The following is a 19,420-nucleotide window of genomic DNA, read 5'->3' as shown; positions in this document are numbered from 1 at the left end:
TTGGGGGTTCTTGGAGCTCCTGTGGGTGTGGCACGGGAGACCGGGGGCAGAGCCCCCGGCCCAACCGCTATGTTCAGAAAAAGAAAAAAGCATCAAATTTTCAAAAGGCGCACACCTGGGCTGGGGCTGAGGCACAAGGCATGTGCCTTTTGAAAGGGCTGCACCTAGGACCTAGGCGAGGCGCATACCCTAAAATGCGCCTCGCCTGTGCGCCTAGGCACGCCTTTTAAATAACTGCTGTGATTGTACTGATTCAGTACATGCACTCACCTCTCACTTCAAGGCCGTCAAGAGGGTTCTACCTACTTAAAAAGGTACTTGGGTAGATGTCTTTTCATTACTAAACATGACCATACCAATGTGGAAGGCTATGCTGATGCTAACTGGGCCAGTTCTATCGATGAAAGATGGTCTATCATTGGTTACTGCACCTTTGTAGGAGGAAATTTGGTCTCTTGGTGGATTAAGAAGCAGTTTGCGGTAGCAAAGTCAAGTGCAGAAGTTGAGTTTAGGGTTATGTCTCAAGGAGTTGCTGAACTGTTGTGGTTAAAAAATCTTCTTTTCGAGTAGTTTGTGGAATTCAGGTCCCATGTCATTATATTATGACAATAAGGTGGCAATCAGCATTGCTCACAATCCTGTTCTCCATGAGCTCACCAAACACATTGAGATTGACACTTCATCTGTGAAGAGTGGAAATGAGTGAAATCTGTATACTGTTGAATGAAAGGAGCAAGTGGCTGATGTTTTTACATAAGGTCTGACTTCCTTGTGTCATGAAGAGTTATGTAACAAGTTGGGTATGCTTGATATCTACAACTCAACTTGAGGGCGAGTGTTGTAAGGTGGGTTTTATTGTATGTTTTAGGTGTAGGGGCTTTCCTTTAATTTTCTTATTTTCAGGGATCTCTCTATAGTATTCAATATTTTAATATAAAAGGATCAGAGGTATCCGCCACTGACATAAGACGTTATTCTTCTAATTTCTGTCTTTTCTTCTTCTCTTCTCTTCATTCCTCTCTTTCTCTTGGTTTTCTTTGATAGATTGTGGTGTGCTATTTGGTGATTCATTCTTTCCTTGATGTGCAAGAAACAATAGACTGTTTCCAAATCCTCTACTGAAGCTGAGTATCAAGCCATACTTTCTGTTTGCCATGAAATTATATGGCTTAAGGCCTTACTTCAGGAGTTGGGAAGAGATCATCTATCTCCGGTGCCCCTCTTTGCTGGCAATTTGAGTGCAATAAAGATTGCTACAAATCCAGTTTTTCCGTGAGTTGACCAAGCACATAGAAGCTAATTGTCATTTTATTAGAGATCAATACATTGCTGGCCACACAACTTTTCCAAATTTCTCTTCTGGACTCCACTAGCCGACCTCCTTACTAAAGCAATGACATGAGCTAGTCATCATTAGACACACCCATGAAATCTGTTTTATCTCTTGTACGACTTATCCCTGACACTCTGAACTTTGATTTCTGTGCCCCAACAATGGTCAATTAAGGACCAACTTTAGGCTGTAGTCAAAGGCCCCTTGAAGCCATTTTGAAGCTCCACAAAGAGCCACCAATCAATAAAATTTTTTTGCATACATGCTCCTTTTTTTCTGTGGCTGTGATTGAGTGCTATTTCTCCTACACATAAGCAATCTCACTTCTGGAGGTTGTGTTCTTGATATGGTTAATATGATCTTTTTTAAATAGGATAATAGGATTATAAACCTTTTGTAGTATCATCTTTTTGTATGTATTGACACTGAGATTTATCTTGCTTATTCCTGGTCCATAGAATTTTAAGAACCCTTCTCTCACTCTCTTCCTCCCCTCACTGCCAATTGTTTGTGTCAATTTCTAATGGTGCTACTAACTTGCTTTTCAGGATAAGTTTCTCAAATTGATGGGTGATAAACAGTTGCATAATGAATTCTTGAGAATGCTCTCTGCAAAATGCTTGCATAATATATTTAGCTCGGACCATATACATTGTATTCTGGATTGTCTTGCCAGGAAAGATGTTGGAAATAAACATTTGGAGGCATCTTCAGTCAACCTTCTCATGGTAAGAGCATTAGTTACTTAGCATGCATGATATGATTCACATACAAAGCAAATAATTGATAATTATTACCAGTTTATAGTGTTGCATGTGTACATAATGTATAGAAATGTGACAATTCCACAGTAATGCTGATAATGTCTCTCACCACATGTTTTTTTCTTTTTGTTATTCATCATCTTTTAATTGTTGTGAAGGTTTCAATTTTTATTTTAACTTTTAAATTGAGTATTTGTTATTGAGAATGAGTGGGTTCTCATAACTGGTCTAAAGTTTGTTTTTTTGAATGAATAACCTTCTATTTAAGTGGGGTTCAAATTTGTCAAATTTCTACATGTCAACTTTGTTATTTGATAGATTTCATAGACAACTGAAAGTTACAAGTGGAACGGGCTAGAAGAGCTAGGGGTAGGTCAAAGAGGACATGGGTAAATGTAGTAAGAAATGATTTAAGCACTAATAATTTAATGGTGGATATGATTTTAAATAGAGTGGATTGGCGAAACAGGATTCTTGTAGCCGATCCCATATAGTTGAGATAAGGCTTGGATGATGATGGTGATGATTAGACAACTGAAAAAGCGTACTTAATTTCTTTTGGAGAATATGTGATTTTGTCCTTGATAAAGAAGCTGACATTTTGTTTACATAAATAAGTGGTTACACTAAGCCAATGTTTTAAAAGGTGTGCCTCCAGGTGAGGCACCCTCAAAATGCCTTGAGGCGTATGCTAAGAGGCATTGATGCCTCTGAGGCGTATGCCTCAAATGCCTTTTGCATGTGGTGTATGTCTCTGGTGTGCCTCATGCACCTCATGCACGCTTCATAGTTCATACAGAAAGAAAGTAAAGAAAGAAAGGGAAAGAAATTCACTTGCTCACCTCTGCTTCAATAGAACCTCCCTTTCAGATAGCATTATGCATCTTCATTCTTCTTCTTCTTCTTCTTCTTCTTCTTCTTCTTCTTCTTCTTCCTCCTCCTCCTACGCCTCTTGCATTCTGAACTATGCCTCATGTCATGTCCCATATTTTAAAACATTGATTAAACCTACCAATTCTGGCCTGGGCTTAACATTTTTTGGTGTGTTTCTATTTGGTGGGGGTGGGGGATTGGGCTGCCTGGCCTTAAGGTGGGTCCTGACCAGGTCACTGAACCTGCAAAATTGTTGGTTAGGATGTGTATGCAGTATTTGTTTTTTGGGTAGAATCATTTTACATTTTTGTTAACCATCGAGAAAGGTTAGAAGATGCAAAAAGGAAAAAAGCAAAAGGGAAGAGAACAACAAAGGGTGACATCTAAAGAATAATAATCCATACAAAGATATAGGACGGAGTACTCTTAGACCTATTCAGACCGATTGCAGAAATTCCAACTAGAAATCCCAAGAATCTCACCAACTAAAAAACCAACCATTCCATAAACCATAGGCCTCAGAAACAACACCAACAAAACCAAGAAGGAAGCTCAATTTAGTTTTTTAGGTTACATTTGGGGTGTAAGCTAGACTATCAATGTCTAGCTTTATTGTTTCTTTAGAATTTAGAATTTTGTTTTTCATTTGTCATATGCTTTTTCCTCCTGTCTTAATAACATTGGGAAAACCACAGAAGAATTAAAACAAAAGAAAGTAAGCAGCTACAACTGGTCAAGCAGCAAGAAGAGGAGAAAAAAACTAAAATAGATAATTGACTTAGGGTTGCTCAAATCTTACAAGATCATATAAGTTTCTCTCTAAGAAGAAAATAGAATTCAATGCCAAAATTGCTTTTCATGTCATTATTCACATCTCTACATATAAAATTCTCAAAGGCCCTACAAAACAGAAAACAGATGTAAAACTCCTATTTGTACCTTTAAAGCTTACACTCTAGTGGACTGGACCTTACGTTCAAATGCTGAAATAGCCCCAAAATCTGTAATTCTATGAATTTCCTAAACTGACCTTATCTCCACAGAGACATCTCTTGGACCTTATTTGATCCCTCTTAATTTAAATAAAAAATAACAGTAAACTCCCTTGGCTTGGCCCCTTGGTCCATGTTCTAGTGGTCCCCACTGGTATGATCAGTTTAGTTTAGTCTCTTCTCTCTCTCTCTCTCTCACTCACTCGCTCTCAGAAAAAGGTCACTTATTTTCAGTTGCAGAAGCAGAAACTGGCTTCTATCCATTTATCAGATGATGCTTTTCTATGGTTGTTCTAAGTGTATATTGTATAAACATGGGTAGCACTTGGAAGACTTATAGAACCATCACATATCCAAAGTCGAGGTCTATCTTCCACTCAGATGAACATATATGAGATGCTGAATAGATCCCAACATCTGAAACTGGTTATTACTGAAAACCCAGTCAAGCTACAATTTTTTTTTTTTTTTGTTGTTTTCAAAAATAGGAAAATGGGCTATCCAGTGGGGTATCTCTCCAAACCCCCAAGTCCTGTTCAAAGAGAGAGAAAGAGAAAGCTGTTGAATTAGAGAGTCTAAACCCTCCTAGTTGAGCATAATCTCTATTATATTAAAATAAGGGTGCAAAGTCAAATATACCCCTACTTAAGTATGGGACAAGAAAAATAAACAAACAAAACAGACTTGCCACGTCACTACACTACCTAAACTATAATGAAAAGACTAAGTTACCCTTACTCGATCAACTCTAACACTCCCCCTCAAGCTGGATAATATATGTCATAATCCCAGCTTGTTACATATATGGTTCACTCCCCTTGAATCAAACCTTTTGTGAATAAGTCTGCCCATTGATCACCTGAACTCACTTGTTTTGTTCTTATCTCTCCACCAAGGACTTTTTCCCTCACAAAATGGCAATCAACCTCTACGTGTTTTGTCCTTTAATGGAAAACCGGAATAGATGATATGTGGATTGCAGCTTGGTTGTCACAGTACAATTTCATAGCTTTGCTCATTGAGAATCCAACTTCTTGTAGAAGATATTTTAATCATACTAATTCACATGTGGTGTGTGCCGTGTCCTTGTTTTCAGCTTCATCACTACTCCTTGCCACAACAGTTTACTTCTTACTCTTCCACGTCATCAAGTTTTCTCCAATAAATGTGTAATAACCTGTAGTGGATCTCCTTTTAGACACTGAGCATGCCCAATCTGCATCTGTATACCCAATTATCTCAAGTCTTCCCCCTGGTTTGTACAACAACCCGCGACTTGGAGCTCTCTTCAAGTACCGTACAATTCTAAGAATTGCATCCCAGTGAGGTACTTGGGGGGTTTTGCATAAATTGGCTCACCACACTAACAACAAAGGAGATGTTTGGTCTGGTAATGGTTAGGTAGTTTAGCTTCCCCACTAACCGTCTATATCTTCTAGGATCATCAAATATTTCACCTGCATCATTGCTCAACTTAGCATTTGGTTCCATGGATTTTTAGCTGGTTTCACACCTAACAATCCTGTTTCTTTCATTAGATCAAGAACATATTTTCTTTGGCACAAATTTATACCTTGTTTTGACCTGGCAACTTCTATACCCAAGAAGTACTTCCTAAGATCTTTTGTTTGGAAATGTTCTCGCAGAAAGGCCTTTAGTCTGTCAATCCCTAATTTGTCACTACCAGTTATGACTATATCATCCACATAAACCACTAATAAAATCTTTCCGGCTTCAAAATCATAGTTGAACACTCAGTGGTGGACTTGACATTGTTTCATTCCAAAAATTTTCACCACTTCACTAACTTCCCAAACCAAGCACGAGGAGACTGTTTCAGCCCATAAATTGCCTTCTTGAGCCTACACACTTTACCATCCTCCCCCTGAGCAACAAACCCTGGTGGTTGCTCCATATAGACCTCCTCCAAAAGGTCACCGCGGGGGAAGGTGTTTTTAATGTCAAGCTGAGACAAAGGCCAATCAAACATAACTGCTAAGGAAATCAAGACACGAACTGAACCAATCTTAGCCACATGGAAGAAGGTTTCCATATAATCCACCCCATATAACTGAGAATAACCTTCAACAACTGGTTGAGCCTTCAACCATTCCACACTACCATCTGGTAAATATTTAACAGTATACACCCATTTACAACCTACAACATGCTTAGTAGGAGGAAGAGTGGTGAGCTCCCATGTGTGATTCTGTTGAAGAGTAGAGAATTTCCTCTTCCATTGCTTGATGCCACCCCGGTGAAGTAAGAGCCTCCTGGACATCCTTGGGTATAGATATAGAGGACAACAAATAATCAAACTGGTGATGTGAAGTGGAAAGGTGAGACAAAAACATAATTGGAAATGGGATGGACGGTACAACTACATATACCTTTCCATAATGCAATGGGGAGATCAAGTTCTGAAGAGGTAGGCAACTCCGGGACAGGAGCAACTACAAGATCCGCAGACGACGTAGAAGTTAGAGGAGGTGCTGGTGTCTATCGATGAGTATACACATGCCGGATCGGTGGTCGTTCAGTAGGAATCTGCATTGGAGGAGGTGAAGGGTTAGGCATAACAGGAACAACTGGGATGGGATCACCAACTGGAAGAGGAAGAGGGATCAATGGTGAAGAGGACGGTACATCAGGGCCCAAGAATGACACAAACTCAAAAAAGATGACATTAGGCCTAACAAATGACTTCTGAGCCATAGGATTGTAAACACTTGTACCCTTTCTAGGTCCAAGAATAGCTAAGAAAGATACACTTGATAGAGTGTGCATCCTGCTCGTCTAAACTAGGGCCCAGATTATGAACAAAGCACACACACCCAAAGACCCTGGGAGTTAATGGAAAGGGAGACAAAGTGGGAAACAAAATAGAAAAGGGAGAACGACCATGAAGAATGAAAGAGGGCATCCGATTAATGAGAAACAAGCTGTAAGCATTGCGTCACTCCAAAAACGTTTAGGAATGTTCATATGATGAAGGATAGACCAAGTAGTCTCAAGAAGATGATGGTTCTTTCATTCAACCACCCCATTTTGTTGAGGGGTGGATGCACACAAAGTCTGATGAATGATGCCGTGTTCCAAATATTGTTGAAAGGAAGTAAGAAATTATTCACGACCATTATCAGAACGAAGAACTTTTATTGGAACACCAATTGCATACATATTTCAGCATGGAATTTTTGAAAATTAGAAAACAACTCACTCATTTCTTTCATTAAATAAATCCATGTCATCCTTGAACAATCATCAATAAAAATGACAAAATACTTGTAACCGTTATATGACTCAACTTTAATTGGTCCCCAAACATCTGAATGGAGTAAAGCAAAAGGACTCAACATATGACTATCAACCCCAAGACTGAAGGAAACTCGATGGTGTTTCCCATACTGGCACGACTCACATTGCAAAGAAGATAAACGACTCAAAGAAGTAACTAGTAGCTTGAGAACCTTGAGAGATGGATGTCCCAACCGACAATGCCATTGGAGAGGAGTCAAAGGAAGTTTGAAGTGCAACTGAAGATCCACCACTGTCAAGATAATGCAATCCACTGGCTTCATGCCCTTCACGAATCTTCTTCCCTGTCTTGAGATCCTGAAAAACACAAGATGAAGGGTAAAAAGTGATAGAGCAATTAAGGGCGTTAGTTAATTTACTAATAGGCATGAGGTTGAATGGAAATTTAGGCACATATAGAACAAATGATAAAGAAAGCGATGCGGTGTCAACGTTACTAACACCACAAATGGGGGAAGAAGAACCATTGGCCAGGGTAACAGTTTATGATGTGGAAGTTTTAGAGAGGGAAGAAAACATACATGGAGTCCCGGTCATGTGATCAAAGGCTCTGGAATCAATAATCCAGTGAGAAGGTTTGGATGCAAGACAGGCCATACCTGAGTGTGCAAGAATAGCAGTGTTGTGTTGTGAAGTGGCCTGAAGGAATCTCTCATAATTGTCTCGTGGTACACTCATCATCTCCTTCCCGGAAGCAGATGTAGATGTGGAAGGTGTTTGATCTGTCTATTGGTTATCACTCACATCACCACCACCAGTAACTGCATGATTAGCCCATGTAGAGGGTGGGCCATGTAGATCATAACAGCAATTAATCGTATGTCCATCTTTTCCACAATTTGTACACTTTCTAATAGTGTGCTCTCTTCCTCTACCATGGCTTCTCCCTGAGTCACGACCTCCACCACTTCCACCACCACGACCAAACATGGGACTACTACGGCCTCCTTGAAATATATGTCCTCCCCCTCTATTGCCACGTCCACTTTTTCTCGCTACAACAAACACTTGTTTGTTAGACATTGTGGTACTCTCTGTGGGTCCCAAGGAAATCCTACGAAGTCGAGAAAAGTCCTCCTCAAGTGTAGGAAGAACAGAACCTCCCAATATTTGTGCTCTAGCCGGTTCATATTCTGATTTCAGCCCCACTAAGAACCTTGTTACATCAAGTTGCTCCCTTTGTTGTTGCTGAATTTTAACATCTGAAGTTAGGAGATGATAGACACTAAGTTCATTTATGAGGTTTCTCATACTGGCATAATACTCTTCAAGGGTTTGATTTCCTTGCTGCAAATTAAATACTCCTGATAGAGTTGATACACTCTCGTAGTATTATCTTGTCCTGAATAGAGCTTTCTGGCATGTTCCCATATTTCCTTGGCTGTATCTAAGAACATAAAGTTTACACTTATCTTGGGTTCCATATTGTTCCATAGCCATGTCGTAATTTGGGCATCTTATTGTTCCCAATCATCAATCCCTAGAGAGTCGACTGATGGTTTATCCTCCTTCACATGTTTCATCTTCCTATTGGCCTTGAGAAAAATCTCCACCGACTTGGCCCATGGCACATAATTTTCACCATTAAGTTAAATTGATGTCATCAGCACACCTAATTCTGCTATTCAATCAACACTGCTGCAATCTGCACATCACCTTATGGCACTTTCTCAACCAGCCACCATAAAAAAAAAAAAAAACCACTAACATATACCACCACTCAGGCACATTCAGCCATCTCCTTCATATAAAAAACTGGTTGCTCACACCACTACTGTTAACCGCACTATTTCTCACATCACCATTCAAAGACAGAAAAAACCCCTCTTGAAACTGCTCAGTAGAGGGTCTGTAACACAACAAACACCACCACACAACCACTAGGGCTGTCACTCATGGTGACAGCAATCTGAGAACTACTTACTTAGGGCTGCCGCATCTTCCTAACACCTGTAATGGGGATTGCGGCTGTCCTGGACTGCCAAAAAAGGGTTGCCGCAGCCTTCTATCTGTGTAACTCAGATTGCACCCCAGATAAAAGGAGAAAAGAATAATAGAAGAGATCGCAGGTCCAGGAACTTGAGATCACAGCTTTCCTCTCTTTTATTTAGGGCTCTGATACCATGTTTTAATGGTTCAGATAAGTCCTGTTCAAAGAGAAAGAAGAAGAAGAAGAAGAAAGCTGACCATAATCCCTATTATATTAAAATAAGGATACAAAGTCAAGTATACCCCTACTTAAGTATGGGACAAGAACAATTAAAAAACAAAACAGAATTGCCACATCACTACACTACTTAAACTATAATGAAAAGACTAAGTTACCCTTACATGACCAACTCTAACGCCCTCTAACCCTGGTGAAGGTGGGAATCTAATCTAGGTCTCCACTACAACCATCTAGAGATCTTACCAGAAAGCCAGTTGGCACCTTCCTCTACAGTCAACCTGGAATCTTCTTTCAATTGTGCTTCTCTTTACCCGGGAGTAGGCATGTAAATTTTATTTGCATCACCTAAATTCTCTGTTCAGTTTCTGGTTAAGAGAAATAGCCTCCACTGCTCTCACCATCACCCAAACAATGTTTCATTGTTGTTCCCTATGATTTCTTTTACGACTCCTGCCTTGATCTCCCTTTTTCTGCTTCCCTAGGGCTTGAATAGGGTACAATCAACCAAATAAAAGCTGCTCAGAATCTACTCCAGTTTACTTACCTTCTATACATTCACTACCATCTCCCTCCTCATATGTCAAACAACCACCTTCTTTAGCCTGCACCTCCTTAGATGCTTAAATTTGTTCTGACATGCTCTGCTTTTCTTAGGTATTTACATGTAATTGTTTTCTGATTTCCAATTTTAATATTTTTCTATTATGGTTTTGTTTGTTTCACCATGACATAATCTGAAAAGTTTTCAACATATGAAATTTTAATTATATATCTGCTTCTTTTAAAGCCAAAATTTGTCTTCTACCTATTTTACATGGAAAAGAACACGGCCTAAAGAGAGACTGAAACGAAAAAATGGTTTAGAAAGGACTGAACACAATTCACAATGATGAAAACTTTGAACAAGTAAAACTGGGCTAAGGTGCAACTTTGTATATATTTAAGATGTTAGTACTATATATTTTAATAGACATAATATGAAAAGTTTTGAGTAAATGAAACAATTTTAGGCCAAGCTTAGCAAAAATGAGCCTGAGACAAGCAGGGGAAAGCTTGGATTATTGACACCAAAGATAGCATCATGTTTAATGTTCTACTTGGCATGATTATTGTTTTTTTAGAGAGTTAAATTAGAAGAGAAGGTAATGGATATAATGCCATACAACCACCTAATGTGCCATGTGACTTATCTTTTATTCCACCCTACTGACTGTTATAATTGAAAATGAAACTAGCTATTTATATTTTAGTTTCTATTTTTTACCAGTTGCTTCATTTTTCTGTGAATGCTGTTGTATAAGTACATTTCTTAGTTGTAAAATTCTGTCACTTACTTTGTTCTTTCACATTGTCTGAAGACTGTTTTAAGCATTTTTCCATCACTACTAAGAGGAGCAGAGAAGCAGTTTCAGGCATTTTTATTGGAAGAGGATAACCCATTTCAGGACAAGCTGCTTCAGGTTTTAGCTAAGGCTGGCCCTCATATTTCTATCAAGTTTAGGTACTCAAGTCAACTCAACTAAGCCTTGTCCTAACTATATGTTGTTGGCTACTGGCTACATGAACTCTGTTCTGCCATTCTGCTCTGTTCAGTGCCAGATACTTTTGGTTTCCTATAATTCTGCTTTACTGTTGTGGATTTTAATGAGCATCCTAAGATTGTCTCATTTAATATGTTTTTTTTTTCTGTTTTTAGATGATAACTGTGGAGAGTATTGGTGTAGGCTAATATTGTAGCCTGTGCTGCATTGTATCTTTTATTACTTTATTTTTTTCTTTCAGCCCCTACAAGGGCTTTCTTGTAATCCTTTTGGCCTATAAGGGCCTTCTTGTAAATTCTTTAAGCTCATGTGGGTTTACTTGTAAAGCATATTCAAAGGAGAATTTAAAAATAAAATCAAACATATAAAACATTTTCAAGCTTGTAAAACCCACAATCTCTTATTTTTTTTTCTGAATTGCATTACTTCAACTAGCTCATGTGATGTAAAACATATTACATTCCTGATTCTACGAGCTGCTTTTGTGCCACGCCCCTTGAGGTACGCCCGAACAAGTCCATGCTAGGGTCTTAAATTCTTAGTTCTCACACAAGAAATAATGATTTTATAGTTTTAATTGCTTTTTAAGAAGATATTTTATTAAGACTAATGAACAAACAACATTACTAAATAGGGGGTTGTTTGTGTGAGAACTAAGAATTTAAGACCCTAACATGGATTTGTTTGGGCTTCCTTTGGGGGTCGTGGCACTAGGGTTTGGGGGCTCTGCCCCTGACCCAGCCACTAGACTCAAAAAAAGCAAAAAAGCGTCAAATTTTCAAAAGGTGCACGCCTGGGTTGTGGTACAAGGCGCACACCTAGGCGTACCAGGCGCATGCCTAGGCGCACCAGGTGTGCGCCTTTTGAAAGGGATGCGCCTAAGACCTAGGCGAGACACCTACCTTAAAATGTGCCTTGCCTGTGCACCTAGGCACGCCTGAGGTGTGTCTTTTAAATCACTGATCCCACAAGACCAGAAAATAGTGCAACGATACTCCCTTCTTTGTTTCTCACACCATTCCTATGCCTGAAGGGGTGCTGAGAAACCATTTGACACAAGCTCCATCTTTCTGGGTATTTTTCTGGTTTCACACCATTGAGCTTTAAGGCAGCTAAATGAAGATCACAAGAAAAAACACCGACCAACCGGGCATTTTATATGGATGTCAAAGATTCAAAAATTTCTTTGTTGCACAAATGAAACAGTAGCCCAATGTTATCTTCAACACCGGCCTCTTTTGAATTAGATATAGGGCACCATTTTGAAATTGTCACAGAACCAGAGCTAGATTTGATGCTTACTATGTCTAAGTCTTTCTTATTATCCTGTAAATCGATTAACGCCTTACATCTTTCAAAGGGAGATAATGGATCTTTTTAAGTTTGACTCCTTCAAACTGCTTCTACTACTAGCTTCCAATCTAGTGGTTGCTGCTTATGTTGAACCACTCACTTCTTTTTCCACTCCTCCAAACCTTTGTTAACAATAATCCTACATCTCTGAATACCCTTTCCAATCATCATTGAAACATCTTTGTGGGCCTTCTGCATCTCCATTTCCTCATCTAGTTCTCCATATTTGTCCTTTGCTAGAATGGTTCCTTTTTCTATATTAGAGACTCGGGCTTCTTATTATCCGTTCTACTTTAAAAACTCTCTAAGAACTGTTGGTATCTCCTTCTATCCCTCCCCTTTCCTCCTCTGGTTCTCCATGAATCTTTATCGTTAGATTTTCTCTCAACTTTAAACTCTCTTTCTTAATCTTCGTACTCCTATAGGTAACTTTTCTTCTTTGAGATAAGGCTTCTCCCACAAACCCTAAAACTATTCTATATCTTATTTTCCCACTAGCAACACCATCGACATATTCATCCTCCTTACCTTCAAGGTGAGCTTACCTTGAGTTCTGAAGCTTTCTAACAATAGAGTCTTGGCTTCTACTTTCACCACTAGTCTTCATCTCCTAGTCTTCATGAAGTTTTCCATCTTCCCTTACAAAAATTTACTTATCAGGAACCATTAACTAACACTAATCCCACACGTAGTCTTAAGTTCAAGGCCCCACATCAACTTTTGTTTCCCAAGTCCCCATTGTTCTCTATCCCTGTTCATATTTTTGGTTGCTGATGTTTCATCTAGGATTTGTCAACATCTCGTTGTAAACTTGACCTGTGTTCCATTTCATGGTGTACATTCATTTCTATGGATGTATCCTTTGTTGAGTCTCAATCATTCTCTCTTGTTTCTTAAGGGGATAATAGTACTCTGGAGGAGAAGAATGTTCTTGTTCTTTCTATTCCTGTTCCATTTGTTGTTTCTCCTATTCCCTTTGTTGCTTCTCATCATTCTCATGTTTGTGCCCTTGTTCAATGTGTTTACACTCGGCCTAGATCTTGTTCTCGTCCTACACATTGTTAGTAGGAGCAACAGAAATCACTAGGTGAAGACGTACTTGAGACTGCATCTCCTAAGCCATTGGACTCTCAGGAGGTAAACCTGAAGAGTATTGCATGCCCTGTTGAACTAGGTAATGTTTCCTTAAGTCACCATAATTGTGATCTTGATCTCCCTATTGCTATTCGTAAAGGTAGTCATTCATGCACTACCATGGTTTAAAATGTCCCTAATTTTCTAATATTTCCATGGGTAGCAACACCAAATTTTACTCGAACTGGCATATTCCCCAATGAACGCTACTATCACTATGTGGAGTACAAGAGATAGTTTCCATGACATACATATTCCCTAGTGAACACTACTAGCACTATATAGAGTGGAAGAGATAGTATTATAAAATAAATTGGTGATAATATTGTAGATATGTGGGGTAACAATGTTATTGTTCACCTAGCTTACATGATTACCACTTTGAGCTAGCTAATATTCATTTCAAGCATGAAGTTAAATATTAGTTTATCTTTGTCTAATAGATTATTTGGTTGATTTATTACAACCATTTACATTTTTTGTGAGTTGAAAATTTTCTTTAACTCATTCTATCATGAAGCTCTGAATCCTAAGGTTTACAAGGCAACTTCTGAACGTATTCTTTTGTTTACAAACTTAGTTTCTTAGCTTTGTTTACAAACCTATTCTTCTTTTATCATTTCATAAAAATATCATTCTATATTTTGCATATTTACAATGTTTTCACCACGTCTACACTTTTTACAATATTTCCATATGATATTTTTGACATTTCCAACATGTTTCTTATATTTGGGCGACTGAAATTTTAAACATTGTGCACTACTTAGCATCCTATTAGCCATTTCACCACTTGTAGCAACTTGTCTCCTTCTCATTGTTGCTTTCTTTCTTCTATATTTTGTTCCTAAGTCTGTTGCAGTGGTCCTAAACTCTCCTGAGTGGAAGAATGCAATGTTATAGGAAATTGATGCTCTTTGTAAGAATTGCACATGGGATTTGGTTGACCTTCTTGAAGGGAAAAACTTGTGGGGTGCAAGGTGGTGTTTGTAGTGAAGCATCATGTTGATGGTTTAGTGGAAAGGTATAAAACCAGGTTGGTGGCTAAGGGCTTCTCCTAGACATATGGTATTGATTACATGGAGGCGTTCACTCTAGTTGCTCAGATGAACTCTATTTGTGTTTTTCTCTCCCTCGCTACTATATTTAACTGGTAGTTACATCAATTGGATGTTAAGAATGCCTTCCCAGATGGTGATCTCGAGGAGGAAGTATACATAGTTTAACCTTTGGGTTACTTTTTTTTCAAAGGAAGTAGAGGGAAAAGTATGTCATCTCAAGAAGTCGTTGTATGTCCAAAATAAACTCCCAGGGTTTGGTTTTGTAGGTTCAATAATACAGTCAAGTAGGTTGGCTTTAGATAGTGCCAGAGTGACCTTACTCTGTTAAGAGAGAAGGTGTTTTAGTAGATATACTTATTTTGCACGTGGATGACATTGTTATTACAGGGAACTGGGAGTCAAAGATACAAAAACTAAAGAATATTTTGGGATCTCAGTTTGAAGTTAAAGATCTAGGCCTCCTAAAGTATTTTTGTGGGATTGAAGTTTCAAGGTTAGACAAGGGCATCTTTATTTTCCAGAGGAAGTACATCCTAGATTTCCTACAAGACACTAGTAAACTCAGAGTTAAACCAGCAAATACTCCAATTGATGTTAATCACAAAGTTGGGGAAGAAGGTGGTGACCCCCTCTCTAACATGTGACAATTTTAAAGACTTATTAGGAGATTTCTGTACTTGTCTATGTACAGCAAGGATATAGCCTATGCAATCGGTGTGTTAAGCCAGTATATGCATGCTCCAGAACCATTCATCTTGCTGTAGTAGAAAGAGTCCTTAGGTACTTGTAGAAGTTCCCTGGTAAAGGTATTCTCTTCACCAAGCATGGCCCGTTGAGGGTAGGGACATTTATTGATGCTGATTGGATAGGTTTAGTCAATGACAGATGATCTATCGCAGGCCATTGTACTTTTGTTGGGGGGCTAATTTGGTGACTTGGAGAAGAAGCAAGCCATGGTTTCTAGGTCTAGTGCAGAGGCTGAGTATAGGGCCATGGCTCATGGGGTGGTTGAAGAGTACGCTAACGGTGTTGGGAGTGGAAGTTCAGCATCCAATGTCATTGTATTGTGACAACAAGGCAGTGATTAGTATAGCCTACAATCCTATGATGCATGAGAGGACAAAGTATATTAAAGTAGACAAGCACTTCCAATTTTGAGAAGATTGAAGTGGGTGAAGTTTGCATTCTGTATGTTAACTCTGTTGATCAATTAGGTGATGCTTTCACCAAAGGTGTGGCAAGTACCCAGCATGCTAACATTTGTACCAAGTTGGGAATGATAGATATATACAGCCCAACTCTAAGGGGAGTGTTGTTAGGACTGTTGATGTTAATATATTGTAATCAGGGGTACTTATGTAATTTTGTTTGAACCTGAGGGGTACTTGTGTAATTTTTTACACCTTTTAAACAAGTCAGTCTGGGTGCCACCATGCACAATTTTCGCCAAACATTCTCTCTTTTTCCTGTCGTTTCTTCTTTTTTCTCTTCTCTTTGAATCTAGAGATCTCTTCCTGATTGTTATGATATGAACAGAAATATGCATTGGTGATGTTAATTTGTTAATTATTACCTTCTTTTGTAGGATGTAGGTAATGCGTGAATATTATTTAATATGCAAGGTAGTGAGCATGCTTTTTATTAATGTTTAGCACATAGAACTTATAAATTGGGGCTCCACTTTGCTTGTTGACATGGTTAATTGCAAAAAGCTTCAAATGTTTGATTGTTTGCCTTTGGAGATATTGCTTGGATGCTTTATTTTTTGAAATATTTGTAACCGAGGGCATGTGTCTTATACATAATACATATTTGCAGTTTATCTTTTATCTTTTGCACATGTATGTATATATAGCAAATCAGTTTCAATGCCAATAATAAACACATTGGTCTTTGCAGTGATATTTATCATCCATTGGAGAGGTTATGTCTGGAAGGTACTCGTGTGCAGGCAAAATTTTCTATTGCTGCAATCGCGTCATTAGCTGGTCCTTCTGATCAATTAGTTTTCCCTAAATTGTGCAAGGTACATTTATGCCCAAGTCAACTGTTATCTTCCATAATTTATGTTTGTTTTCTGTGGCTCATCAACTGTTATCTTCCAGTGCATGATTTAATTTTTCAAGGTGTGGTCTGTGTTTTGTATGCTTTTTGGTTTCTAGTATGCATCTTGCTAATACAGTTCTATGCTAATGGAATGATAATCTATTCCTCACCTATAACCTGAGCTTGGTGAGAAATGGAACCAGGAACTAATGCAAAACATTGACATTTGATTGTGGCTGTAATGGGGAAGGGTTCTCAAGCCTGTTTGGAAACAGGTAAAGAAGTTAGTAAGGAAGTTACTAGTTAGTGTTATGAACATCAAATATGTTTAAATGAAAATACTAAATGCCAATTTTGGGAAAATATAGATGGATTAGTTCAATAAAATTCCAAATGGATTTCGATAATTTCTATAGGATTGCTAATTAGTGTTCTGGGCTCAGTTGTAACTCTAACTTCTATTCATGGGGGCTCAAGCCTCAGTTGAGGAGATAAGAAAGTTTATCTCCTCCGTTGTAATTAATATTTCTGATTGATTAATGAAATGTGCTATTGATAAAGAAAAAAAGAATCTATGGGAGAGGATCTCTTAATGGTTACATTAGGAAAGGAATATGATAGGGTGCATGGAGGCTGTAGGTTTTGGGAGAGAAATGAACATTTAGTAATATTTAAAAGTGGATCAAAATTGAGAAATATATTGTTTCTTACTAGGAGAACAAAATGTAAAATATACAAGGACTACTGAAGTTGCTACAAGGGAAAACTTAAACACAGAATGTAGGTTAATGGTTTTAGATTTTCTGTTAAAGGAGATAAGAAAATATATGAAGAATTAGTTGGTGGAATCTAAAAGTAAAAATTATTACAATACAAGAATAAGTTAATAATAAAAGGACATAAAATTTGGATAAATTGACCAATGATATGTAGCTTGAAATGGCCAACTGTATGACAATAGAAAAAGAGGTTTATATGAAAAAATTAGCAAAAGAGGTTTAAGTAAATCAAATTGAAATGGCATGCCATTAAGGAAACTAGGTGATGGAATGAAGAGTTACAAAAAGGTAATTGGGGCCAATTTATAAGATATGATGTCTTATCTGGTAGGTGGTACGGAACAAAATTCTGGGAAGATCTTTGTGCAGGGAATTGCCTTCTAGGGACAAGTTTCCTTCCATTTATTCTATTTCTCCATGTAAACATAAACCAGTCTTATGTTGTGGTTCACTTTTTGACCAAAGCTTAGCTTGGGATCTGTTTTAATAAGAGGACTGGGGGACTTTGAGACATTTGATGCTCTTCCACTCCTTGATTCCTTGGAAGGTGTCTTCCTTCAACCCTCTGGCCCTGATTGTGGGATTTGCACATTGAACTCTTTGATCTCCTTCATTTATCGTTACTTTTTTATGGCATTGGCTTGAGACCCCTATTCTCAATTAGTTTGTCATATGAGTGACATTTAGTAGAGGCCTATGCTGCCTAAAATTAGAGCATTTAATTGGGAGGTTTATCATGATAAAATAAATGCTTGTGAGAATCTTCAAAGGGGACCCTACTTATATCTTTTGCCTTATGTGTGCATCTTGTGTGAAGAAAATGGTGAGAATGCTTTTTCATCTACTAATCTCTTGCCAACTTGTGTCTGCCATCTGGGAGTTCTCTTTATTTGGATGCAGGCGGACTCTCCTTGGAGATCCCAAAAGCTTATTCAGCACATCCTTCTTTTCTCTTAAAAAAAGAGGTAAAGTCATTAGGAATGTATGGGGGCAGCTGTATTTTTCTATGTTTACCAAGAGAGAAATGCAAGACTATTCAAAGAGAAAGCTTGGAGTGAAAAAGCCATTATTGAGAACATCACTGTTAAGGTTGCACATTTGGTGAAGATTATGGAAGTTTTTGCACCTTTGACAACTGATGACGTCTTTCATAACCAGCAGCAATTGGCTTCTTCCTCTATGGCAAGAACTATTCAATTCATATCTTACAGTTACCACCTCAAAACTTTACAAAATTGTGCTTTGTTGGCTGCAGTCTAGGGAGTTCAAGTCCTTTTGCAGTAGGAGGATTTTTAAGAAATTGGGCTCTATTACAACTTACAATGATTAAGAATTGCCAAGTCCCTATACTATGGGAACATGCTTGAAGAGGACTAGCATTGTTACCACTGGATGAATAAGAAGGAACCGGGTGGGTTCATGGAGGCATAGACGCATGCTAAGGGAGGTTAAAGAGTTGGAAAAAGAGCTGAAAACAAATTTTAAGTGGGTACTGTGTTCTGCCAACAGCATAAAGGATGGACTAGCAAGGGAAGGGGCAACTAGAAGTTAGATGTACTAGTGTCAAGTTCCCCAAGGGTGGGTGGGGGGAGGGTTGTAATTGACTAATTTAAGTGGTGGCTAGCTATCAAATAATGGTGCCTGGCACTTTGTAGATGCAAAAGTTTAACATTTTTTTTTTTGATAGTTAGAAAACCTTTTCTTGCTATTTAAAAAGAAGGAATAGTGAATACATGTTTTGAGGCCCTAATATATGTAGGCGAAGACTACTGTCTATCCCAAGAATTGATCAAATTACAACTGATCCAAAAACATTTCTTCCATATATACCCCTTCTTTAGAAAAGCATTAGCCATGGCATTTGTAGATCTCTGCGTCCATTGCAAAGGTGTGCCTTACTGCCTTGTCAGCCATTAGTTTCTTCAGTGATTGGTCTGTATTTCCAAAGTTCTTTGCTGTTGTTCATTATCCAGCAAACCACTACTTTGGTGCCTCTTTCAACTGCAATATTTCTGAAATTCATCATCTTTGTGAGTCATCATCAATACAGACAACA

The 19,420-nt window shown here is 38.3% G+C and overlaps 1 protein-coding gene across 10 annotated transcripts in view; it reads left to right on the top strand.

The window, feature by feature from the left end:
- LOC148852051 (ARM repeat superfamily protein) overlaps nt 1-19,420 on the top strand; it is a 91,959-nt gene that overhangs the window by 29,915 nt on the left and 42,624 nt on the right. For all 10 annotated transcript variants that reach the window (XR_016099547.1, XR_016099548.1, XM_088946360.1 and 7 more), the window contains exons 12-14: nt 1,882-2,061; nt 10,809-10,951; nt 16,439-16,565. Coding sequence is in view for 8 of the 10 variants with exons in the window: in XM_088946360.1 (XP_088802486.1) it covers nt 1,882-2,061; nt 10,809-10,951; nt 16,439-16,565 (450 nt within the window). In the remaining 2 variants the exon portion in view is untranslated. The remainder of the gene's footprint in view (nt 1-1,881; nt 2,062-10,808; nt 10,952-16,438; nt 16,566-19,420) is intronic.

Source organism: Nelumbo lutea, chromosome 5, assembly GCF_056320005.1.
Source record: "Nelumbo lutea isolate HS-2025 chromosome 5, American lotus-T2T, whole genome shotgun sequence".
Lineage (NCBI taxonomy): Eukaryota > Viridiplantae > Streptophyta > Magnoliopsida > Proteales > Nelumbonaceae > Nelumbo > Nelumbo lutea.
Note: the sequence above shows the minus strand (reverse complement) of the source record. Positions and strands in the feature narration are given on the sequence as shown.